This window comes from Salvelinus fontinalis, chromosome 19 (assembly GCF_029448725.1).
Source record: "Salvelinus fontinalis isolate EN_2023a chromosome 19, ASM2944872v1, whole genome shotgun sequence".
NCBI classification, from domain to species: domain Eukaryota; kingdom Metazoa; phylum Chordata; class Actinopteri; order Salmoniformes; family Salmonidae; genus Salvelinus; species Salvelinus fontinalis.
Genome location: NC_074683.1, coordinates 15,178,456 through 15,204,301, shown reverse-complemented (window position 1 = coordinate 15,204,301; position 25,846 = coordinate 15,178,456). Strand labels below are relative to the sequence as shown.

General features: G+C 42.4%; 1 protein-coding gene across 3 annotated transcripts in view; it reads left to right on the top strand.

The window, feature by feature from the left end:
- LOC129816431 (LIM domain only protein 7-like) overlaps nucleotides 1-25,846 on the top strand; it is a 102,866-nt gene that overhangs the window by 64,807 nt on the left and 12,213 nt on the right. For all 3 annotated transcript variants that reach the window (XM_055870917.1, XM_055870918.1, XM_055870919.1), the window contains 10 exons: nucleotides 287-423; nucleotides 1,820-2,846; nucleotides 5,436-5,744; nucleotides 6,623-6,737; nucleotides 12,346-12,507; nucleotides 14,656-14,843; nucleotides 15,108-15,171; nucleotides 15,598-15,657; nucleotides 19,177-19,202; nucleotides 19,830-19,937. In XM_055870917.1, coding sequence (XP_055726892.1) covers nucleotides 287-423; nucleotides 1,820-2,846; nucleotides 5,436-5,744; nucleotides 6,623-6,737; nucleotides 12,346-12,507; nucleotides 14,656-14,843; nucleotides 15,108-15,171; nucleotides 15,598-15,657; nucleotides 19,177-19,202; nucleotides 19,830-19,937 — 2,196 coding nt within the window. The remainder of the gene's footprint in view (nucleotides 1-286; nucleotides 424-1,819; nucleotides 2,847-5,435; nucleotides 5,745-6,622; nucleotides 6,738-12,345; nucleotides 12,508-14,655; nucleotides 14,844-15,107; nucleotides 15,172-15,597; nucleotides 15,658-19,176; nucleotides 19,203-19,829; nucleotides 19,938-25,846) is intronic.

The window sequence follows — 25,846 nt, the reverse complement described above, 5'->3', positions numbered from 1 at the left end:
GTGATAACATGGTGTCTTAACACAGCATTTAGGTCACACACGGGCCCCAATACACAGGGGACCAGAGGCGGGAGGAGCTAAACTCACACAAATAGGACACCTTCTCAGAATTTTGTCCTTTCTCTCTCTTACTTTCGCTCTCTCTCGCGCTCGCTCTCTAATCTGCAGCTCACCACGTTTACATTAGCCTTCCTGGCCATCCGTTAGGGGATTTAACTGCATCACATGGGCTTTTCCAAGATGGACGTTTCTAAGCTGGTCTCTGGCGTGCATTTCATCTCCGCAGGACCTCACCAAGTGGAAGAACCGTCGCAAGAGCGTCAACTCTGATATTGTGAAGAAGAAAGAGGAGAGGGAGCAGATTGAGCAGACCACAGAGAGCAGCGAAGGAGGGAGCGGTGGTTTCCTGAGGTCCAACCGGAGGTAAGAGTGACACCTGGGGACAGGTAGACACCAGGGTCAATACGTTCATTAGGGCACTCAATGAAAAAAATCTCGGGAAACCGATGAGGGTTTCTTACTGGACATGTTGAGTTGATCCCTCCATGTCCAGGTAGTCCCTCGCTGTTTTTCCATTTGGTGCATTATGAACATGACAGTGGGGACAGGTAGATACCACACCTAGGTTGAATACATACAGGTCTGGACATGAAACAGTTCCTTTTTTAAAATCCATGTGCTGCAGAAAACTACATTGTTAATGAGACAAAACTGTCTGGCAAGGTGATGCCAATCACCGCGTTGATTAGCAATCGTCTAACAATAACCTATGTAATTAAAGGTGGCAGATAGACTAGTGGTTAAGAGCGTTGGGCCGGCAACCGAAAAGTCACTGGTTCACAATCCTCAAGCCGTCTAGGTGTTAATGAAATATGTCCTTGACGGTGCAGTTTTGGTTTGCAAACTCCAAGCCAAAATCAAGCATCACTTGAATACTTTCGAGGATTTGACATGTATTTGACCCTGCTCTAGTACAGTACATATTAGGTTTACTATACTGAGGAAAGGGCACACACTACAAATGGGAAGGTGCAGATTGACTGGATGTAAGACTTAAAGAAGGAATCTAGCCCCACAATGACTGAAAAACTACTGCTAGAGTAGGCACCCTCGAGGACAAATCCTGCATGTTTATAGTTACTATGCTCTCTTTATTCTTTTAACACACAGATACCAAATGACATTTGGACTAGCCATGCTCCTACAAGGAACACGTCCTTCCATTTTTACAGACAATTAGAAACATATAATGGTTTATTGGTCGTAGATGTTTTACTACGTTTAAAGTATTTTGTCATCAGAATTCTCATCAGTGTTTTGAGACGTGTTTTCACTCTCACTCAAAACTGTCCTCTTACTGTATATGTACTGATTGCAACAACAAACATGTGTCAATGAAAATGCAGGCACAGATACAGGGCCATAAAAATCTTTGTATTGTACACAGACTTTTGTGGAGACTTTTGCCCTGAGAGAAAGTGACCGGAGAATGTTAGTCAGTAATTGTCTCTCTGCTAAGTGTGAAAGTGTAGTATAATCGTGGCTTTAATCCTGCCTCCCCTCTACCCCCTCTTTGTTTTATTTTGCCCTGTGTCCCTTTCAAACTTCATCCACCTTTAACTTTTCCCCTAATTTTTTCCCCATCCTCCCTTGCTTCCTCTCTTCTCTCTTTCCCTCTCACTCTCTCTCTCTCGCATTATACCTCATAATCCCTTTCCCCTCTCTCCCCTTCCTTCTCTCTCTCTCCCTCCCTCTCTTCCCTCTCTCCTTCACTGTCCTCCCTTTTTCCTCCATCCCTCTCTCTCTTCCATTCCCACAGCTCCATCGGCAGTCGTCTCAACTCCCTCGCCTTCCTGGACCAGGACGTGTTTGAAGACTCCGCTCCGGTCCTCCAAACCCGTACGCTCCCCCCCAGGAGCTACACCATCGACTATCCCTACACCCCCGTTGACCGCCCCAGTCCCACACCCCCCTCCGTGCCCGACCTGAGAGAGGAGGACCCCGCCCCCACTGCCACCACGGCAACCAACAGGGCCTACTCACCCTCCAGGGGTGACATGAGCAACAGTAGTGACCGTCCCTCCGGTTCAGGTAGCGACATCACAAACAACACTACCACCATCGGTCGTACCTCCAACTACAACCGCTATGTTCCAGCCCCCTCGGAGAGAGCCCTGACCCCCTCGGAGAGAGCCCCGACCCCCTCGGAGAGAGCCCCGACCCCCTCGGAGAGAGTCCCGACCCCATTGGAGAGAGTCCCGACCCCATTGGAGAGAGTCCCGACCCCATTGGAGAGAGTCCCGACCCCATTGGAGAGAGTCCCGACCCCATTGGAGAGAGTCCCGACCCCCTCGGAGAGAGTCCCGACCCCCTCGGAGAGAGTCCCGACCCCCTCGGAGAGAGTCCCGACCCCCTCGGAGAGAGTCCCGACCCCCTCTGAGAGAGTCCCGACCCCCTCTGAGAGAGCCCCGACCCCCTCTGAGAGAGCCCCAAGCCCGGCCTTGAGGTACACCAGCGCAGCCAAGATGGAGGAGACCTCCAGCACCACCATCGTCACCACCCCCAGCTTCCTCGCAAAACTACCCGAGCCCAGGCGCCCGTGGGCGGGCAAGGTGGCTGAAGAAGTGACCACTTCCACTGCTGGTGGATCTCTGTACAAACTACAACCACTGTACAACTCGGTGGCGATGGAGCCAAAGCCTATGCCTCCCAGTGTGTCTCGGGTTTCTGCCTCTCTCCCCAGGAGCTACATGAAATCGGATAGTGCTCGCCTCACCTCCGTCGTCACGCCACGGCCTTTCGGGAGCCAGTCCACCTGCGTCGCATCGCTGCCCCGCACCTACACCGTGAGTACTGTAGTATACTGTAATATTACTACGCCTTCCAGGTTTTGTCTGTGTGTGTCTAGTTGTTTGTTACATCAGGACTGCTCTCTGCAGAAATAGCTTTTTTTAGAACATCTAGACTAGAGGATTTGGGTGATATACTTCAATGGCTGTGTACTGGGTCATGTTCATTAGGACACGCAACATAAAACAAATGTTGCAACAAAAACCGAAGATGTCAGTTTCTTATTAGAGTCCAGATAATCGCTCCGTTTGTCTGTTTTCCTCCATTTGGTGCATAATGAACATGACCTAAGACTGTAAGTTGTGTTGTTTGTTGCATTGCGGTCTATTTCTAATGTAGTAGTTGCTCGCACCAACTAGCCTGATCTGTTAACCTTAGGGGAGCAACAGTTCTCCAAACCCATGGTTCGGTACGTGTTGCGGTTTTGGGGTCACGGTTCGGTTTTGGTACAGCGTTAAAATGAACTCCCACTCACAATGTTCCTTGCATTGTCTTTTGCAACCGGATTGTTATGTTGGGCCTCAAATCCACTCTGATTCTGCTTTTATGACCATGTGGGAGGGGAGAATTGACCAGTTGTGAATTTGTAGATACCAGTTGGATGCATTCATGTTTTTTGAACTCGTTGAGAAAAGCAGATTGATGAATGGCCAACAAGCCGTGTCAACCATAAACTAAACGTACAGCTATCATGCTTGTAAACAAATTATAGAATAAAAAAAAACACATGAACTCTACAACCGCTAAAGCAGTCATTTCGACTGCTCGCGAATGTAAAATAAAGTATTACTCTGCCATTTAAGTCATGCTCTCCTCCTTCCTTGACTTTTCGTTAGTAAGTCTATATAACACACTGCCGCTGTTAGAATCTTAATATCACAAATAGAACTTGAGTTATAACCAATTATAGAAGGACATGTCATTTTTTGAATGGGTTTCCTCATTGCCCCTCCTTCTCCCGAATGTAGGGCCTGCTACGCTCCTTCTCCCAACAGTGGAAGGTGCCATGCCCAGTTGATAATCACCCCGAGATTTGCTTAGAAACCGAACCTAAACCTTTCGGTTACTGGCCCAACGCGCTAACCGCTAGGCTACCTGCCGCTCTGACAGTTTATGCTAGAGATATCCATTTTTTTGCAGGGATGCATCTCAATCCACCGCATCTGCCAATGTCGGCTGGTGAAAGGTGGCAGAGCTAGAGACCATGAAACATCCCAAAAATCGGACGCAAAAACGAGTGTAGCATCCGAACGGTTTGGCCTAAAAAACTATTATGGCCACTCTATGGAAATGGGAGACTCTCATAAACACGATAGTGTTTTTCCTCACCCAAAAGTGTCCCGGGACTCGTCTGAAGGTAACCTTCAGGACGTATTCAGACCACTTGACTTTTTCCACATTTTGTTACGTTACAGCCTTAATCTACGCACAATACCCAATAATGACAAAGCGAAACAGGTTTTTAGACATTTTTGCAAATGTATTACAAATACTAAACAGATAAACCTTATTTACATAAGTATTCAGACCCTTTGCTATGAGATTCGAAGTTGAGCTCAGGTGCATCCTGTTTCATTGGATCATCTTTGAGATGTTTCTACAACTTGATTGGTGTCCACCTGTGCTCTACTCCTGTTTAACCTAAAAAACTCCCTAGTCATTGCCGATGACAACCATACCCATAGTATGATGCAGCCACCACCATGCTTGAAAACATGAAGAGTGATGTTGGATTTGCCCAACGCTTTGAATTCAGGACACATTTTATGCAGTTTTACTTTTTAGTGCCTTATTGCGAACAGGGTGCATGTATTCTTTACAGGCTTCCTTCTTTTCCCTCTATTTTGGTTGGTATTGTGGAGTAACTACAATGTTGTTGATCCATCCTCAGTTTTCTCCTATCACAGCCATTAAACTCTGTAACTGTCAGTCACCAATGGCCTCATGGTGAAATACTTGAGTGGTTTGCTTTCTCTCGGGCAACTGAGTTAGGAAGGACGCCTGTGTCTTTGTAGTGACTGGGTGTATTGATACACCATCCAAAGTGTAATTAGTAACTTCACCATGCTCAAAGGGATATTCAATGTCAGCTTTTTCTTTTTACCCATTTACCAATTTGTGCCCTCCTTTGCGAGGCATTGGAAAACCTTGGTGTTTGTGGTTGAGTCTATGTTTACAATTCACTGCTCAACTGAGGGACCTTACAGATGATGTATGTGTGGGGTACAGAGATGAAGTAGTCATTCAAAAACCATGTTAAACACTATTATTGCACACAGAGTGAGTCCATGCAACTTATGTGACTTAAGCAATGTTTTACTCCTGAACTTACAGTATTTAGGCGTTCCATAACACAGGGATGGAATGCTTATTGACTGAAGACGTTTCAACTTTTCATTTTGAATTAATTTGTAAAAAATTCTAAAAATACAATTCTCCTTTGACGTTATGGGTTATTGTATGCCAGTGACACAAAATGTCAATGTAATATATTTTTTAAAGGCTGTAACACAACAAAATGTTGAAGGTCTGAAGGATCTGTAAATATAGGCCTCTTGTTAACCATATAAATATTGACTCCTCAGAAAAGTGTGAACAGCGAGATGGATGTCACCAAGAAGTCGTTGGCCCCCAGCCGCTATAGCCAGGTCATGAGCTCCGAGGACGAGGCACGTTCCCACTCCAACTCTGCCAACAGCAGTGGAGGAGAAGAAGAGGAGGAGGAAGAAGAAGAAAAGAGAGAGAGGGTAAGGGGAGTGAACCCCACACTGGTCCCTACCCTGGCCCCCTCGCCTGTCCCTCCTCAGGCCAGGAGTCCTTTCACTGCACTCCAGCCCCCGAAAGTGGCCTCCTCAGCCTCAGTCAGTCCTGTACCTGCAAAGGACACAAACCAGGTAGGCTTAGATTTTGGTTACTATCAAGCCCCCCCCCCCATTAAACAACTAAAGCCAAATATAAAGTATGTAGAAAAGATGATGGCCTATATGTTTTTTTATTATATAATCTTTGAGAACACCAAAATATAGCTAAACAGTTATGGGGAATCAAAAATTCCAAAAACAATGAATTTAACAGAATTGTTTTTTAAATTAAGTTTGAGCAAAATAACACAGCATTAACCATGGCAAAATGCATAGATTTGTAGGAAATTATCTTTAAAACTGCTAAATGTTCTCTCAGCTACATGGCGGAATATGTAGAATTTCTGTAAATTGGCTTAAAGTTGTATGTTTTAAACATCAAGATGGGGGGCCTCTAAAATGTTCTAACTAACTCAGCCGCGCCGACTGCGCACATTGCCACGCCACTAGCCAGGAAAAAACCTAATTAGGCAGATAAGTATTTCTCAGAGCAAACTTGCAGTATTCCAGAGTTGAAGCCAAAATGAACACAAAGTAATAAGGGCATCACAAGAGAACCAATTTGTTACAGAAAAGTACAAATGTAAGTAACAGTCGCTGGAGTGAGTGACTACGATTTACACTGGAGACTGCATGCATATTGTACCATGTAGTAGTGATGGGGGGGGGGGTAGTTACATATCAAGATATTCTTTTTGACAATATATCGTATTGTTTTGGCAATATCGTGAGGTTTCTGGCAATTCCCAGCCCCCCTATGCAGCTAGTGCGAGAGACAGTAGGAGTGATGCTTGCCATTGTCAGACTGCAATTAATAATTCATAGTGAAGAACAAATGTTATCCGTTCCCTGGCTTCGAACACAGCCTAACATTCTTAATGAGTGTTTGTGTGTGTATGTGTGTCGTGTAGGAGAGCTACGCTGACATGCGGATCAGTCTGAACCAGAAGCCCAACAGCAGTCGAGACTTTGGCTTCCAGACAGAGTGGGACTCCACTGGAGCTCACGTCACCTCCATCCAACCAGGTAAACGTAAACACACACACACACACACAGACAGACAGAGAGAGAGCATGGTAAACACAAAGTAACAACTTCCACATTATATACTACAGTATTTACTGTCGTGTTTTTGCAGACATGACTGAAGTATCTTTAGAATTCACTATAGTGTTTTGCGGACATGACTGTATTGTGTTGTAGTAACACCTGCTGACTAGGGTTAGCTAAAATGGCAGACTATGCCAGTTACTGTTTAATGAGGGGAACACCTCAACCAGAACATAAGACACCGGTTCATGACAGACCACGTATTGAGTTGGGTCAACAGTTCTGAGCAATGCAATGGACCAGATAACACCTTAGCAAACATATGCATTTTTTTTATTACAATTGTAACATTAGACAGGTTATAGGTCCATAAAAGGGAAACGGTACAGAGAAAGATATAAAGAACAAGCCAAGTTTAAAAAAGCTTAAAGGATAAGGTTTGCTTGTTTGACAGATAAATGACACGCAGTAACGAGTACACCAAAATGACTTCTTAGATAAGTTACACGAGATAGCACTGTTGTATTTCAGAAAGCTTTCAGAGATTCAGCTGACCATGTTCACAAGATGACCAAAAACAGTGACAAACAATACTGTACTTCTGAGGGTAGAAAATAAAGAACAGTTAACCACTGTATTTGCATAAACAATAGATATTTTAGAAATACATATTTCTTTACTTAAAGACAGTCATCTTATTGGCAGGTGCTGCCAATAAACTCCCTGGACCTCAAACCAGCAAAGCCTCTCCAAATGATTCTGAATGTTATATGTTGAGTTTTACCATCAGTGAGTTTATTCATGTGTGACAATATTCAAGATGTTCATTATGTCTGGTAGTTGTAACCCTAGTTGGCTTACAAGTAAAGCCCGTAAATCCCCCAAAACACTACAGTGAATACAACAGCATATTACAGTCATGTCGCCAATAGTAAGCAATATACGATCGACGGGGAACCTCAGAGAAAATCCCCGGCGTGAGCTCCCCAAGTGTAACCGGTGTAGATTGCCTCTCCGTTGTGTTTCGATCATCTTACATATGACCAAAGGATCAGGATTGGTGTTGGTTTTTTATTCTCTGATGAGAACAGGAAAAACGTCCATGAACAAATGCTGCAAATTCCCTTATACACCAAACTCCCGTCTTCCACATGGGTACAGTAGACGGGGAATATAACAATAATCTTGTTTCACATAACAGTACAATAGAAGGTGAATGCAATGTACATTTCTGAAATAAAAATGTACAGTATAGCCTATGGACCGAGGCTAGTCAACTTTCTCAATGACAGGCGTATGCACAGTACGTGATGTGACGTTTTAACATACAGGATTGATTAGGATTTTCATGGGACAATTTTTCAGTAACCTACCTCTTTCACATGAGTACAGTAGACAGGGAAGAGGTCAGGGGGGCAGGGGATCTTCATGGGGGGGGGGATGGAGGAAGTCTACGACATTAAAAAGGGCACTTACAACAACGGAAGGAATGTACAGTAATATCAGGCAAGTAACTATTCAGATTCTGGGTAATTTTACAACACGACATTCAACAGTTGTGACACGGGGACAGCATGTTTAAATCAAAGCAGCATTGACAAAGCTAGCAGTAAAGCTATCAAATCTATCAAAAAAAATCTAAAATAAGCACTACGTGATCGAGTAATACTACAGTGTGTAGTATAAGAATTCTCCAGTATACTACACAATTCTATAGTAAGCACCATATAGTAAGCTTTCCAAGACCAGCATGGAATAATGGGAAGAGAGAGGGAAACAGTGTTCAGCTTTCAATACAATGCAAATACACACACTGCTGAAACGACGACTGGACCTGAATGTCAATGGAAGCCTTACAGGGTGGATCAAGGACTTTTTAACTGACCGCCCACAGAAATTGATGACAAGCTGAGCTTTACAGAGAATGCAAGCCAGCACCTGTTTTTAATAGGATATTAAAGGGGTTCCACAAGGATTCCACAAGGCGATCAAAAGGAAGGCACTGGACTGGCGACCCCTCCCACCCTCTCCACCTTCAATTCGAGAGGCTTCCCTCTGGCCGGTGCTTCAGAATGCCCATGGCCAAACCCTGGCTGTTGTTGGCGACCCCTCCCACCCTCTACACCTTCAGTTGGAGAGGCTTCCCTCTGGCCGGTGCTTCAGAATGCCCAAGGCCAAGCCCTGGCTGTCGTTGGTGACCCCTCCCACCCTCTACACCTTCAGTTGGAGAGGCTTCCCTCTGGCCGGTGCTTCAGAATGCCCAAGGCCAAGCCCTGGCTGTCGTTGGTGACCCCTCCCACCCTCTACACCTTCAGTTGGAGAGGCTTCCCTCTGGCCGGTGCTTCAGAATGCCCAAGGAGAACGTGTTCAAACATTCACTCTTTCCTTGTGCTGTTGGACTACTAAATACAATGTCAATTGTATTGGTAAATGTACTCATCTATCCAGTGCAGTTGGGGCAGAGGTCAGTTGTGAGTGAATGTATCAATGTCCTCTATTTTTAGTCTATGCAGTATGATGGGCTAACTAGTTTAAATGTGTGTGATGTGAGAATGTATGTGAATGTGATCCTTTTAATGTAAGGTGATGCCAAATAAAAATGTCCATCCTGGATGGACAGTTTTATTCTATTCTACATGACAGATTTGATACCATTGATTTGATTCTATTCCAGCCATTACGATGAGCCCTGTATTTCAGTCAGGCACTGCTGGTGTTCTTCAGTTCGTGAGCTAGTAGGACCCGATGGGACCCACTAACAGAGCATGTGACAGGCCTTATGTAGGGCAGCCTCTATCTGGGTCAGATCTGCTGTCCCTGTCTCTCTCTAGCCTATATATATGTACTAAGGAATGACTTGGCTATCGCTGCACCACTGTTAAGAAAAAGGTACTGATGCCACTGTGTGCACAAAATGGTGGAATCGCTGTTTCTAGTTATGGTAACGGGGATGTTCGTATCCATGCTTATACTGTAGGTTAGGTTTGCCCTAATTTGCTATGGGAGTAGCTGTCACCTGTTGTCATCCCACCCCATCAGTGCAGATGAGGGAAAGAGACAAGAATCAGAAGTCACTTTAAATAATTGAGGTGATTTATTGCAATCACTGCCTTGTCCTATCTCGGGCATGTCTTTTATTAAAAAAAAATTACGTAAATGAATGTATTGAATATTCTAAACATACAATATACTTGCAGTGAAGCCGCTCAACAACAGATTCCCATTCAGAGCGACACAAATAAACATCCAGGGTCAACGCCCTGCTCAAGGGCACTTTGACCGATCTACCACCAGGCCTAAAAATGTGAACCCCAACCCTCCAAGATCCTCCCACAGTTCCCCAATAGCTGTCCCTCAACCATTCGAGACCCAGACTGGTATACTTTCCTATTTATGCTATTTTTATTCCTCTGCCAGTTTTGATCCTTTATATTGGGCAGACAGACCAGTTCCCTACCTCCTCCCGCTGCCACCTGCCTCCTCCATTTTTGGCGTAATGCTGTAATCAATTGGTTGTACTCTTGGATTGAGCAGACCTTTCCGTACAATTCTGATAACTCCATGAAGGACATAACTCTACCATTGTAATTTACAATATAATTTAAGAACAAAATACCCTTTTCAAACATCTTTTCCATATATACAGGTATTTTATCAACCAGCACATTTGAGTTCAGCCATAATATTTGTTGTAATATTTGTTCTATCTTTTCAGGGGGGAGAAATGTAAATTGTAGCGAGCTCTGCAATGCTTGTTTGAAAAAGAGAGATACTTTGAAAAAAGTATAATTTTCAATTCATTGAAAATGAGACATGGCAATCTGCACAAAGGCAAAAAGGCCATTTTTAAACAATGGATGAACGTTTCTTAGTAATCTACTTGAGAACCATTTAGGGTTCAAATAAAACTTTTGAATGAGTGAAGCTTTAAGAGAGAGGTTTAGTGCTTCTTTATTTAATAATCTCAACCCACCCAAATCATATTCATTATATAGATAGGCACGTTTTATTTTGTCTGGTGTAGCGTCCCAGATAAAGCTAAATATTTTTTGCTCATATGATTTGAGAAATGAATCATCAGGAGTAGGTAGCGCCATAAATAATTGAGTAAACTGAGATATGACTAAGGAGTTAATCAGGGCAATTTTTCCATAAATAGACAGGTATTTACCTCCGCATGGTTGCAGGATCTTGTCTATTTTTACAAGTTTTCTATTGAAATTCTTTGTGGAGAGCTTATTTATATATTTTGTGATATGAATACCGAAAATGTCTACTTCACCATCAGCCCATTTTATAGGTAAACTGCAGAAAAATGTAAAAGTTGTATTTTTTAAAGATCCAATACGTAATATTGTACACTTATCATAATTACGTTTTAGTCCAGAGAGTCCAGAAAAGTTATCTAGATCTTCAATGAGACATTGCAGGGATCTAGCTTGCGGACTTAATATCAAACTTGAGTCATCGGCATACATGGACACCTTTGTTTTTAAGCCTTGGGTTTCTAATCCTCTAATGTTGTTATCGGATCTGATTTTAATAGCTAGCATTTCAATGGCCATAACGAATAGACATGGTGGCAGTGGACACCCTTGTTTAACTCCTCTTGACAATTGAAAACTCTGAGAAGTAGCCGTTATTTACTATTTTACACGTGGGGTTGCTATACATTATTTTTACCCATTTTATAAGAGAATTTCCCGAAATTTAAAAAATCCAGGCATTTATAAGTAAAATTCAGTCTTACTTTATCAAATGCCTTTTCAAAATCCGCTATAAATTCAATTTCGGGCTTCTTATATGTTTCATGATGTTCTATTATTTCTATTAGTTGTCGTATATTATCTCCAATGTATCGTCCATGTAAAAAACCTGTCTGATCAGGATGAACAATACCTGGTAAAACCCTTTTAATTCTGAGTGCTGTGCATTTCGCTAGTCTTTTTGCATCACAACATTGAAGTGTAAGGGGCCTCCAGTTTTTTTAGATAGACTGGGTCTTTATATTTGCCATCTGGGTCTTGTTTTAATAGTAGAGAAATCAGACCTTCCTGCTGAGTACCTGACATACTACCATTTCTATAGGAGTAGTTAAAACAATCTAGCAATGGAGCTTTTAGTATATAAAAAAATACTTGATATACCTCTACCGGTATGCCATCAAGCCCTGAGGTTTTTCCAGACTGAAAGGATTTAATAGCCTCAAAAGGTTCTTCCTCTGTAATTTGGCCTTCGCACGGATCTTTCTGTACATTTGTTAATTTTCCATTTATTATATTATTTGGAAATAATTCCTTACCATAATCTTCCTTCAGTGGGAGAGGAAGAGACGGAAAAGAGAACATCTGCCTTAAAATATTATTCGGAGAACCATAGATGACTCTGTCTTTAGTAACGAGTTTCTGCAAATGATTTTTCTCGGGCATGTCTTTCTATTGTGACATCTTACCCTTATCTTGAACTCTACATTGCTACTCTGACACCTGTCCTCTCTATCTCACCCCCTGTGCCCGCCACATTACATGATCTACATCAGAACCCTGTTTATCTGACCTCTCTGCCCATCTCTGTGCCCTCCCAGGCAGCCCAGCGGAGCTGTGCCAACTGCAGGTGGGAGACGAGGTGCTGGCGGTGAGCGGGCACAGGGTGGCAGAGATGAGCTACCGCGAGTGGAAGAGCAGCACAGAGCAGGCCCTGCAGCAGGGCAGCCTCTCCATGGACATACGTCGCCACGGCAGGAACAGTGAGTAGACGACTGGAGAGCGAGAGTGTGCGGGCGTGTGTGTGCGTGCGTGCAAATGTCTGTGGGTGGTGGTTTGTTTGAGGCACGTCGAAGAATTTGTATTTTTAGTGTCAGTGTTTGTGTTCATTTGTTGTGTTGGTAAACTATTGTGACACATTGAATTGGTCAGTAAATTGTTTTGCTCAATTATTTCATGGCAGTTTAATTATAATTTCAGTGTCTCGATAGTTTTCTAGTCTATTCTGGGATAAAATCAAATCAAAGTTTATTCAAATCAAATTGATTTATAAAGCCCTTCTTACATCAGCTGATATATCAAAGTGCTGTACAGAAACCCAGCCTAAAACCCCAAACAGCAAGCAATGCGGGTGTAGAAGCATTGATCGCGTACACCGATTTGTAGGTGTTCTAGCAAGTGCAGCAAAATGCTTGTTACTAGCTCCAATAGCACAGCAGAATGTCTAGCAAATACAATACAAAATACACAATCTAAAAATCTGATCAAGAAATGTCAAAACGAGTCCTATTAACAATTCAAAGTAGATATATTAGAGTGAGCAGTGTCAGAGTCCAGAATATAAATATGTGGTGTGTGTATAGACAGTATATCATTTGGAAAAGAAAAGGCGGTCCAGTATTAGGTATAGTAGAATGAGCTATGTCAAGAATACAGTATATACATCCACAGTGATTAAACAACAGTATATTAACAGTGTATGAAGTCACCAGTCTTCAATGTCTCTACAGTATATACACCCACAGTGATTAAACAACAGTATATTAACAGTGTATGAAGTCACCAGTCTTCAATGTCTCTACAGTATATACATGGAGCATTAGTCTCAAGGTGCAGGACAGAGTACCGGGCAGGTAGCCGTTAGTGATGGCCGTTCAACAGTCTGATGGCCTTGTGATAGAAGCTGTTTCTCAGTCCTGGCTCTGATGCACCTGTACCGTCTCTGTCTGCTAGATGGTAGCAGAGTGAACAGACCGTGGCTTGGGTGGCTGAGGTCCTTAAGGATAACCTTTTAGTTTTGGCCGTCTGTCTGTTTTACTTTTCGTCTGCCTGTGTTTCAGTACTTCTGTTTCTTTCTTCCCTTCTCTGTCTGTCTGTGTGTGTGTGTTTCTGAATGTTTATCTATGTCTGTTTCTGTCTTCCCTCTGTTCTCCTGTGTGCATTCCTTATGTGGTGCCTACCTTATGGAGAATTAACCCAAACTCGGGTACAGGGTCCGACGGGTCCAAACTTGGTATATTTACAGTATGTTTTCCCCAACAGGCTTACACATGCTATTATAACACGATTACACCACCGAAACATTAATCCGTCTATTAAGTTCTATAGTAGACACTTTTGCAGGAGAGCGTGTAAGCCTGTTGGTAAATCCTAGGGGTTTGTAGATTGTGCATGGCTTGGGAAGGTGGTTTCTAAATCCTCCCGCTGTTCTTTAGAATAACAAAACATTCTTATTTTCCCTTCCAAGCTGTAGCGTCTGTACTTTGTCCTATAGTTGTATAGTAGTACTTTTAAAGTCCCTTCCCTAATATTATGCTTTTACACACACACACACACACACACACATGCTCTCTCAAACACACACATACATTCTATCTTTCACTCTCTCACACACACACATACATTCTATCTTTCACTCTCTCTCACACACACATACATTCTATCTTTCACTCTCTCACACACACACATACATTCTATCTTTCACTCTCTCTCACACACACATACATTCTATCTTTCACTCTCTCACACACACACATACATTCTATCTTTCACTCTCTCTCACACACACATACATTCTATCTTTCACTCTCTCACACACACACATACATTCTATCTTTCACTCTCTCACACACACACATACATTCTATCTTTCACTCTCTCACACACACACATACATTCTATCTTTCACTCTCTCACACACACACATACATTCTATCTTTCACTCTCTCACACACACACATACATTCTATCTTTCACTCTCTCACACACACACATACATTCTATATTTCACCCTCTCACACACACACATACTCTCTCACACACACATACACATACATCCTATCTTTCACTCTCTCTCACACACACCCCCCCCCTTTGATTCTTTGCAATTGTCATGTGTCTGCGGTGTTCAGACTGGGACAGAGACCTACCTTCCCTGCCGTGTAAAAGCCATAAGACCATCAATCTGACCAGTATGAATCGTCATCCAACACTTCTAGGTTCCCCCAACACAGCCTCTGTTAACTCAACCACCAGCTTGGCTTTCACATCTCAGGGATCCATAGAAACCGCCAAGGAAATCGCCATCCAACAAATCATTGTGAGTTTTACACGAAGACCTCCTGGTGTTGATAGGGTTCAAGTGTTTCTTGTTAGCTTTCTTATGTGTCTCACCAATACCCAGATAAGATATGGCATTATCACGAAGTTGCAAATATGTTGTGAAACGGTCGCTAAGGGCATTGATATAGGACATCATTTTGAAAAACGGTCGACTTTTGTTAGTCGCATGATCCCATTTAATAACATGTATTGGTTAAACCCCAAACAGTTCTCAACAGGATTTTCCTTAATCTTGTTGCAGGATGTGGCATCCATTGGATTGAATGGAGGCTCCCGTGACAAGACGGTGACCATGAGAAACAAAGGTAAAGAGCATAGAGCAGAGATGCTAACCAGAGAGTTTATGACTCGCCTTTATTAACAGGAATAAGCTTGAGAAAGCAATGACAACATTCTCACATTGGGACTGTATGTGTTTTTTGGTGGTGAAATGCTCATTGCTCAATTATGTACTGATGATATTATGATGTTCTGTTTGCTTGTAATGTTGGATATGTTTATGTGAGCACTTTGGAAAGAGCTGGCCTGAGCTTACATTAAGTTTGGTTTTTGATTTTGAGTGTGACGACTTAATCCTAATGAAATGGTTATGTTATCAGTGGGGGATAATGTCGATTTTGATAGAAGTTACCCATACCATGATAATGTGGAAGCTATTACTACAATGTTTCTCTCCCAGCTCCTCTCTTACACTCTGTGTTCCTGTTCTGATTTCTCCATCTCTCACGTAGAGTCTGTAGAACCCATATCTTTGAAAAACTTAAAACGGAGGTCAGAGTTTTTTGAACAAGGTAAAAAAAGGCCCTGACTGTGCTCTGGTTTTGGTGACGGGTTATTATCAGTAGTCTGTGTTACTATCAGGAGGCTGGGTGCTCTGGGCTTCTCTCTTTCCCTCTATCCCAGTGGTTCTCCTATGGACCTACCTGGTATAAACGTTTTTGGCTCAACTATGACTTAACCTAATCATTATGATCAATTGTTTTTTTTCAATTTAGATGATTACGGGAAGGTTGAGACAAAAAAGTTGAATACTCAGGAGTTCCTCAGGGCTCCATGTTCGGCCTGCTGCTTTTTTTGTTTTTAGGTTCAGTCTTTGAAGCCACTGCCTTTTTCCGTCCCCCGCCCCCCAGGCTTCTCAGGGCCCAGTGGCAGTGCACTAGTCTACCTCTGTGGTAAACAGGGTTGAGTGTGCAGTGATTCTCTCCACACCTCCAATTGCCACACCTGAGACACTGGCATGCTGTCTGAGCCCAGTGAGTTTAGATCAGTGTTTCCCAACCCTCTCCTGTGGGACCAGCAATCCATCAACATTTTTGCTGCAGCCCTGAGCTGCGTTGATTAGTTGAATCAGGTGTACTAGTTCAGGGCTACAACCACATTGAGAACTGTCTGAGGATCCCTCAGGAGAGGGTTGGGAAACACTTGATGAGAAAGTAGTGTCTTCAACAGCACTTTAAAGCTCCAAAGGGTAGACTGCATGTTTGCCTTGATGGCAGCTTTGCATAGTCTTGGCATTCTCTCAACCAGCTTCACCTGGAATGCTTTTCCAACAGTCTTGAAGGAGTTCCCACATATGCTGAGCACTTGATGGCTGCTTTTCCTTCACTCTGCGGTCCAACTCATCCCAAACCATCTCAATTGGGTTGAGGTCGGGGGATTGTTGAGACAAGGTCATCTGATGCAGCACTCCATCACTCTCCTTCTTGGTCAAATAGCCCGTACACAGCCTGGAGGTGTGTTGGGTCATTGTCCTGTTGAAAATCAAATGATAGTCCTACTAAGCAAACCAGATGGGATGCCTTCAAGTGTGCCTTGAATTCTAAATAAATCACAGACAGTGTCACCAGCAAAGCACCATCACACCTCCTCCGCCATGCTTTATGGTGGGAACCACACATGCAGAGATCATCCATTCACCTACTCTGTGTCTCACAAAGACGCAGCGGTTGGAACCAAAAATCTTGGACTCATTAGACCAAAGGACAAATTTCCACAGGTCTAACATGCTGACCAGACTGGACACTTTGCATGCGCGAGCGTCGCAAAATAAATATAGAAATCCATGTTATTCAATTATTGCACCCACACTGCTCGCGCGAATCAACGCGCGTCTGCGTTGCCAAGGGCTAAAATAGAAGTCATTCCTAATTCTGACGCATATCGCGCTGAAAGTCCTGCCTCTCCCATCTCCTCATTGGTTTATAGAAGCAGGTACCCACGTGCCATCTTCTCATTGGTTAAACCCACGTGGGTGATTGAAAGACCAACTGTTTTGCCGGTAGTCGTGGTAAAACTATGAAAGTTTAGATGCGATCACCATATAAGTTCAAAGATGAAAAAGCCTGGAAGGAGGAGAGATGACTAGAAACAATTCGGTTGGCCGTTTTATGTGTCGATTAATTGTCGGATTAGAGGATGCTTTTCGACCTGTCCCCAAATTAATGCCATTGGTTCAGAGTTTGTTTTTATGTATTAACCTGCGTGTCGTGATCGCGTTTGGTGTAGGGGGCCAAAATTTATTTATGCACGATGGCACACGCGCGCAGCCGGTTTGGGTTCCGTGTACTGTCCATTGCTCGTTTTCTTGGCCCAAGCAAGTCTCTTCTTATTATTGGTGTCCTTTAGTAGTGGTTTCTTTGCAGAAATTTGACCATGAAGCCCTGATTTCACGCAGTCTCCTCTGAACAGTTGATGTTGATGTGTCTGTTACTTGAACTCTGTGAAGCATTTATTTGGGCTGTAATTTCTGAGGCTGGTAACTAATGAACTTATCCTCTGCAGCAGAGGTAACTCTGGGTCTTCCTTTCCTGTGTCTGTCCTCATAAGAGCCAGTTTCATCATAGCGCTTGATGGTTTTCACTTGAAGAAACTTTCAAAGTTCTTGACATTTTCAAAATTGAGTAACCTTCATGTCTTAAAGTAATGGTAGACTTTCATTTCTATTTGCTTATTTGAGCTGTTCTTTCCATAATATGGACTTGGTCTTTTACCAAATAGGACTATCTTCTGTATACCACCATTATCTTATCACAATACAACTGATTGGCTCAAACACATTAAGAAGGAAAGAAATTCCACTATTTAACTTTTAACAAGGCACACCTGTTAATTGAAATGCATTCCAGGTGACTACCTCATGAAGCTGGTTGAGAGAATGCCAAGAGTGTGCAAAGCTGTCATCAAGGCAAAGGGTGGCTACTTTGAAGAATCTCACATATAAACTATATTTTGATTTGTTTAACACTTTTTGGTTACTACATGATTCCATGTGCGTTATTTCACAGTTTTGATGTCTTCACTATTATTCTACAATGTAGACAATAGTAAAAAATCAAATCAAATAAAAACCCTTGAATGAGTAGGTGTGTCCAAACTTTTGGATGGTACTGAAAGTATCAAATAATGTAATTCCCCCCTTTTTGTTTTTGCATACAATTTAGCATATTTATTTGATACAGTCATATTTACTCCTTTAGCACGGGTGTCAATAATTTCCGGACCTCACTGTACGTGCATCTATGGCTCTTAAGCCTGAAAAGTTATACTAACTCAGGTGCCATGTGTAGTCAGGTGTGTGGTACGGTATGTCGGTGTGATGTCCAGGTGTCACACATTGGCTGCCCTCCCACTCAACCTTGCAGGCTGTGCTGTGTTATGCTGGTGATCTTGTGTTTTTACTAATAGCCAATGCTTCTGCATGCATCAACATATCAACATGATTGTTGGTGACTTATTTGGATGTTTGTGTCCTATTCCTGTTTGCATCTTGTGCTTGCTTGTTGTGATCTATTTTTAAATGATTTTGATTTTCATGAGATGTTAATACATTGAATCTAGTTAGTGTGATGTGCTTTTTGTGCCTACTATTTGACAGAATATCCAAGACTGGTATTCTGTCAAAAAGTAGAATCCTTGTGGCATTATTGGCAACACTGGAGGTGAATTTAAAAATACATTTTGTTTGCTTCAGGCTTGATCTTAAAACATCTCGAGTTATAGCTGAGGGTTTGGTTAAAGTTTTAACACCATTTAATAGTTTTAGAAGTTTAAACACTTAAATCTGAACACAAGCTCTACCTCAGACAAGAGTTGAGGTTTTCATTGAAACAAATGTATCACATCTATCCTGGGTGCCAGTCTGTGTCCGCTTCAGCAAACGTTCAGTTGTCTTGACAAACGTGGCAATAATATAGTATTTTGTAATATAAAAACAGGGCACTTGGCCTGGCAGCATACTGAATGATGTATAGCACTCTGAGATATAACTATAAACATTAGAGCCATTTGATTATGTTTGTTATTCTTTCAAGGAGGATCAGATTCTGCGATACCAGATGTAAGTAATACTATTTAAAATGTACAAAATGTTGTCTTCTAAAACAAGTGGTTGAGGTTTTTGCTCTGAACTGTGTTCTCGAGCATGACCGCTTCTTTGTGAGTGACATCTTTACTGTGTGGAATAGTTATGGGTTATTTAACTACCACCCGAGGGGCGGGATCCGTTGCGCCCTTAAACTCCTTGATTGCCCAGTTACCTTGACTACAGGGCAGAGAATACTAGCCCAAATTCCCCAACCTTTGTGTCGTTGAGTATTGTACAATGCACAGTCTTTGAAACTGGATGATAATTATGATAACTTGAGTGGACGGAGTCCTCTGCGGCTCACTTTGAAAAGGCTCACGGAAGGAATAACCTACTGTGGAACAGTTCAAGTACAAGTTTGTACTTCTCATCTTAGTCATAGAAACTGAAATACTGTACATGGGTAGCACGTTAATACATAAACAATGAAATAAAAAACTAGTGAAATGCATGAAAATATGTATAAGGGTTGGGGAGACTCAAGTAGTTTTGTTGATTGAATTACTTGTATTCAAGCATCAGATAGGGGGAAAGAATGTTGTTATTAGTGTAATGGCAGGATAAGTTTGACCTATAAAGGCAATGTCTCTCTTCCGTCAGATGCCCGTTCCCTCCATCGCTCCCTCCTCTAACCACTGGTCCTGGGACCTGGAGGAGGAGCGCCGGAGGCAGGAGAAATGGCAGAAAGAGCAGGAGAGACTTCTACAGGTGAAACACTGTAGTGTGTGTTGGTGGTGGGGTTGTTTTGAGGTGTGTGTGTGTGTGGGATCATGTGTGTGGGCTCATGTGCATCTGTGTCCACAGTAGAACATTTGGTTCCACTTTACATTACATAGACCTTGCTTCAAAAGGTGTCCAACCTGACCCCTGCAGAGCAGCTGTAGACTAGAGGCCAAGGCTCGTTGTTCCTCCACTCTATATTCCCCGCAGGTCAAACGGCCTAATTTCTTAGTGAGACGGATAGATTTTCTGCCAAGCTTCTACCCAAGTTCACCTACTTTGGGGGACGTAGCTGGAGTATACAGCTTGTAAAAACAAACTGAGCGGTTTGAGGTGAAACATCTGGGATTGTTTATGTTTTCATGATCAGGAGTTAGGTAGACTCCTGTTAGTCATGGATCTTATGTAATTCGTCTAGCTTGTCTTCCTATTGCCCTTTGTTGGGTTTTGGTAGACTAAAATATGGTAATTTCTTCCTTGTCAGGATTTCAGGGATGTCAGTTGTTGTATGAGCGAAGGCACTTTACCTACTGTGAAATTATACTGAACAAAAATATAAACTCAACATGTAAAGTGTTGGTCCTATGTTTCATGAGCTGAAATAAAAGATCCCAGAAATGTTGTATAAACACAAAAAGCTTATTTCTCTCAAATTTGGTGCACACATTTGTTAACAGTGGGCCAGTAGGAGGCACTCCTTCCTCTGGTCTAAAAAATATCTCAATGCCCCAGGGCAGTGATTGGGGACACTGCCCTGTGTAGGGTGCCGTCTTTCGGATGGGATGTTAAACGGGTGTCCTGACTCTCTGAGGTCATTAAAGATCCCATGGCACTTATCGTAAGAGTAGGGGTGTTAACCCCGGTGTCCTGGCTAAATTCCCAATCTGGCCCTCAAACCATCATGGTCACCTAATAATCCCCAGTTTACAATTGGCTCATTCATCCCCCTCTCCCCTGTAACTACTCCCCAGGTCATTGCTGCAAATGAGAACGTGTTCTCAGTCAACTTACCTGGTAAAATAACGGTAAAAAAAAAAAAAAAAAAAAAAAAAAAAACACCCCTGTTAGTGAGCATTTCTCCTTTGCCAAGATAATCCATCCACCTGACAGGTGTGTCATATCAAGAAGCGGATTAAACAGCATCATCATTACACAGGTGTACCTTGTGTTGTGGACAATAAAAGGCCACTCTAAAATGTGCAGTTTTCTCACATAGCACAATGCCACTGATGTCTCACGTTTTGAGGGAGTGCGCAATTGGCATGCTGACTGCAGGAATGTCCACCAAAGCTGTTGCCAGAGAATTTGTTATTTTCTCTACCATATGCCGCCTGCAACGTCATTTTAGAGAATTTGGCAGTAGGTCCGCAGACCATGTGTAACCATGCCAGCCCAGGACCTCCACATCCGTCTTTTTCACCTGCGGGATCATCTGAAATCAGCCACCCAGACAGCTGATGAAACTGTGGAGTATTTCTGTCTGTAATAAAAAAACTTTTGTGGAGAGAAACTCATTCTCATCTGGCTACCCAGTGGGTGGGCCTGGCTTGGAAGTGCCCCTCCCAGGCCCACCCGTGGCTGTCCCCCTGCCCAGCCATGAGAAATCCATAGATTAGGTCCTAAGGAATTTATTTCAGGTGACAGATTTCCTTATAGGAACTGTTACTCAGTAAAATCGTTGAAATTGTTGCATTTATATTTATGTTCAGTATATATCTCAAATCAAATGATATTTGTCACATGCGCCAATTACAACCCGTGTAGACTTGAAATGCTTACTTACAAGCCCTTTCCCAGTGATTTACAGTTGAAAATGAGAAAGAAAACATGAGGAATAAAGTACAAAAAAAATTAATAAACAAGAATAAAGCTATTCTTGTTTACCAGTAATACATAAATGTGCAGGGGTATGAGATATTTGGACTTTCAGAAAGTATTCACACCCCTTGATTTTTTCCATAATTTATTGATGTTACAGCCTGAATTTAAAATTGATTACATTTAGATTTTTGGTCACTGGCCTACACACAATACCGCATAATGTCAAAGTGGAATTATGTTTTTTTTTCTTTTCTACAAATTAAATTTAAATTGTCTTCAGTCAATAAGTATTCAACCCCTTTGTTAAGTTAAACCTAAAGTCCAGGAGTAATAACGTGCTTAACAAGACACATACTAAGTGAATTAGACTCTCTGCACCCCACACATGCAGTGAATTTCTAACACAGATTGAACCACAAAGACCAGGGAGGTTTTCCAATGCCTCGCAAAGAAGGGCACCTATTCGTAGATGGGTAAATAAAGAAAGCATACATTAAATATCCCTTTGAGCATGGTGAAGTTATTTACACTTTGGATGGTTTATCAATACACCCAGTCACTACAAAGATACAGGCGTCCTTCCTAACTCGGTTGCCGGAGAGGAAGGAAACCACTCAGGGATTTCACCATGAGGCCAATGGTTACTTTAAAACCACTGTGATAGGAGAAAACTGAGGATGGAACAACAACATTGTAGTTACTCCACAATGCTAACCTATTTGATAGTGAAAAGAAGGAAGCATGTACAGAATAAAAAATATTCCAAAACATGCATCCTGTTTGCAACAAGGCACTAAAGTAATACTGCAAAAAATGTGGCTAAGCAATTCACTTTTTGTCCTGAATACAAAGTGTTGTGTTTGGGACAAATCCAATACAACACATTACTTTGTACCACTCGTCATATGTTTAACCATAGTGGTGGCTGCATCGTGTTATGTGTATGCTTGTAATCATTAAGAACTGGGGAGTTTAACAGGATAAAAAATAACTGAATGGAGCTTAAGCACAGGCAAAACCCTAGAGGAGAACTAAAAATAAAAACACAGCCTTTACAGTGGTATTATATATTATATATACTATTGAATTCGATAAAATAACTATTTTAAATTGCATATGTTTATTAGGCTACTGTGCAGTCTGACTAAAAACAACAGGACAATGAGATGTTAACTGTAAACATAGTAAAGTGCCTAATTCCTTACATAAGGGAGAGCAGGCCATATCCAGACTTTCTCGGTGACCTCAAGTACTCATTAACTCTGTCTTTAATGCTTTTTCGGGTTGTATCAGTCATGGACAGAAACCTCTGAGACAGTATTCACGATAAACACTCAGAGATTCACTGGTAAGCCACATTTGCCTCTGGATCCATCCCAGTTGGTATTCTGTGTCCACTCATGGTATCTCTCTTCGGTTACACGTGCTTGGATTAGCAGAACAGCAGACCGGTCCAGACGGCCCTTGCTGTGCCTGGTGAGCAGTTTGTCAAGTTCCGTTGTCAGAAGAGGAATGGAGATGTCAGGGTGAACCGATGACCTGACTAACCCGTCACATTTGTTGCCTCTGCCCGCCGGAGGTGGAGTTTCAGAGCTCACAGGTGTGCCTGGCATGGATTGATTGACTCCATTTCGTTCTTCACCCTCTTCAACGCGTCATTCTCCGCCTTGCGCCAATGCCGCGTGGCTCTGGATCTGTGGCCTGTATCTCTGCCCTCCAGAGAATGTTTCTCTTTCTGCTGGTCTGCCTTAAATGATGTAGTTGAAATAAACATCTGCATTTTGTATTTTTTTTATCATTTTATCAACAAAACGCATAAAGATGTTGATGAACAAATACCGTATATGCGTCTATATGCATGTTACATTGTCCAGTTATAGCTTCTTCTGACAACGTGGGGGAAAAGTTTTTTTTTGTTTTTGTGTGTGCGAGACAGAGGAAGAGCAATTCTTACACTATTGTTTTAAATTCAATCACTCTCTTCTTCTTCATACTCATCATTCAGTTAATTCAAATTCAATTGTAAGACATTTAGTCACTCCAATAGCAAAATTTAAAAAAACAGCCAGATTTCTGTAAGTGCTTTATCCAATATTTTGCGGTTATATGATGTTTGGTAATCACAGAATCAGTAGGTGTAGGCAAAAACATAAGCAAATAGGTCAACTTTGATTTGACTAAAGAGTTATTCAGGGTGATTTTTCCACAAATGGACAGGTAGCAAGATCATAACTATTTTTTACGAACTTTCTATTAAAAATTGTTGGAGTGAGATCATTTCTTTCTTTCGGGATATGTATACCGAGTATGTCCACATCCCTGTCAGTTCATTTTATTGGTAAACTACACGGTAATGTAAAAGTTATATTTTTTGTGATCCAATACGTAATATAGTAAGTAAAAAAATTATAATGAAGCTTGCAACAAATAAATCCTATTCATTATGAATAGGATTTATTTGATTTATTTTGTTTACATTATTCATTGAAACCACAATGTCAAAAATAATTGATCACACATGAGCAGATTAAACATTTCTTTATTAAAGACTTCTTCACAACAGCAAAGAAGAACTCACTTTATATCGAGGGACTATAAATCTTTCACACTGGTAAATAAATCCAGTTTGTTATTTAGAATGATTTATTTCTGTTTTTAGAGGAAGAGAAACAAAAAGCCAACCGTGCCTATTTTTCGAAATCATCAGTCCACATGTCAAGTGTAATTCCCCCTTTTGTATTTACCCGGGTCTCTCGACTCCAGGGCCACCGCCAACATTTGTGTTGTTGTTGCCTGATGCAGGACTCTAGTGACAGTGAAGAGAGACTCTCGGACTAAAAACACCTCCAATAATTTACAAAAAGATAGTCAATTTGTGCCACAGTTTAGACTAACGATAGATCAGCGTTGTGACTCCCCCTTGTGATAGTGTGGTGCAATGACAGAATGCCACCATCTACCACTAACGGTCGCGGCATGAGCTCAAAGCTTTTAAAGGAAAAACCACTGTAGGTGGCAGGCACACCGGTTTGAATGCGTCAAGAACTGCAATGCTGCTGGGTTTTTCACGCTCAACCGTTTCCCGTGTGTATCAAGAATGGTCCAACACCCAAAGGACATCCAACCAACTTGACACAACTGTGGGAATCATTAGAGTCAACATAGGCCAGCATCCCTGTGGAATGCTTTCGACACCTTGTAGAGTCCATGCCCCGTTCTAAGGGTAGAATGGGGTGCAACTCAATATTAGGAAGGTGTTCCTAATGTTTTATACACTGTGTGTGTGTGTGTGTGTGTGTGTGTGTGTGTGTGTGTGTTGGGGTTTGCGTGAGAGTGTGTGTGGGTAGAGTCTTGTGAGTGTGCATAGAGTCCGTGCAAGATAGGGTCATTGCAGATAGTCCGGATAACCATTTGATTAACTATTTAGCAGTCTTATGGTTTGGGTGTAGAAGCTGTCTCGGAGCCTGTTTGTTCGAGAACCAATGCTCCGGTATCATTTGCCGGACGGAGGCAGAGAGAACAGTCTATGGCTTGGGTGGCTGAAGTCTTTGGCAATTTTTCAGGCCTTCTGCATGGTATAGAGGTCCTGGATGGCATGGAGCTTGGCTGTCCTGGATGGCATGGGCCGCCCGCACCACCCTCTGTAGCACTTTGCGGTCGAGGGCGGTGCAGTTGCCATACCAAGTGGTGATTCAGCCATTCTCTCAATGGTGCAGCTGTATAACTTTTTGAAGATCTGCGGCCCATGCCCAATCTTTTCAACCTCCTGACGGGGAAGAGGCGCTTTCGTGTCCTCTTCACAACTGTGTGGGTGTGTGTGGACCATGTTAAGTCCTTACTGATGTGGACAACAAGGAACTTGAAGCTCTCGACCCTGCTCTATTCTTCCTGCTTCCTGTAGTCTACGACAAGCCCCTTGGTCTTACTGATGTTGAGAGAGAGGTTGTTGTCCTGGCACCACACTGCCAGGTCTCTGACCACCTCCCTGTAAGCTGTCTCATCTCTGTGTGTGATCAGGCCTACCTGTTGTTTGATTGTGATTAAAAGTTGTTGTCAGTAAGTACAGGGGGCGGGTG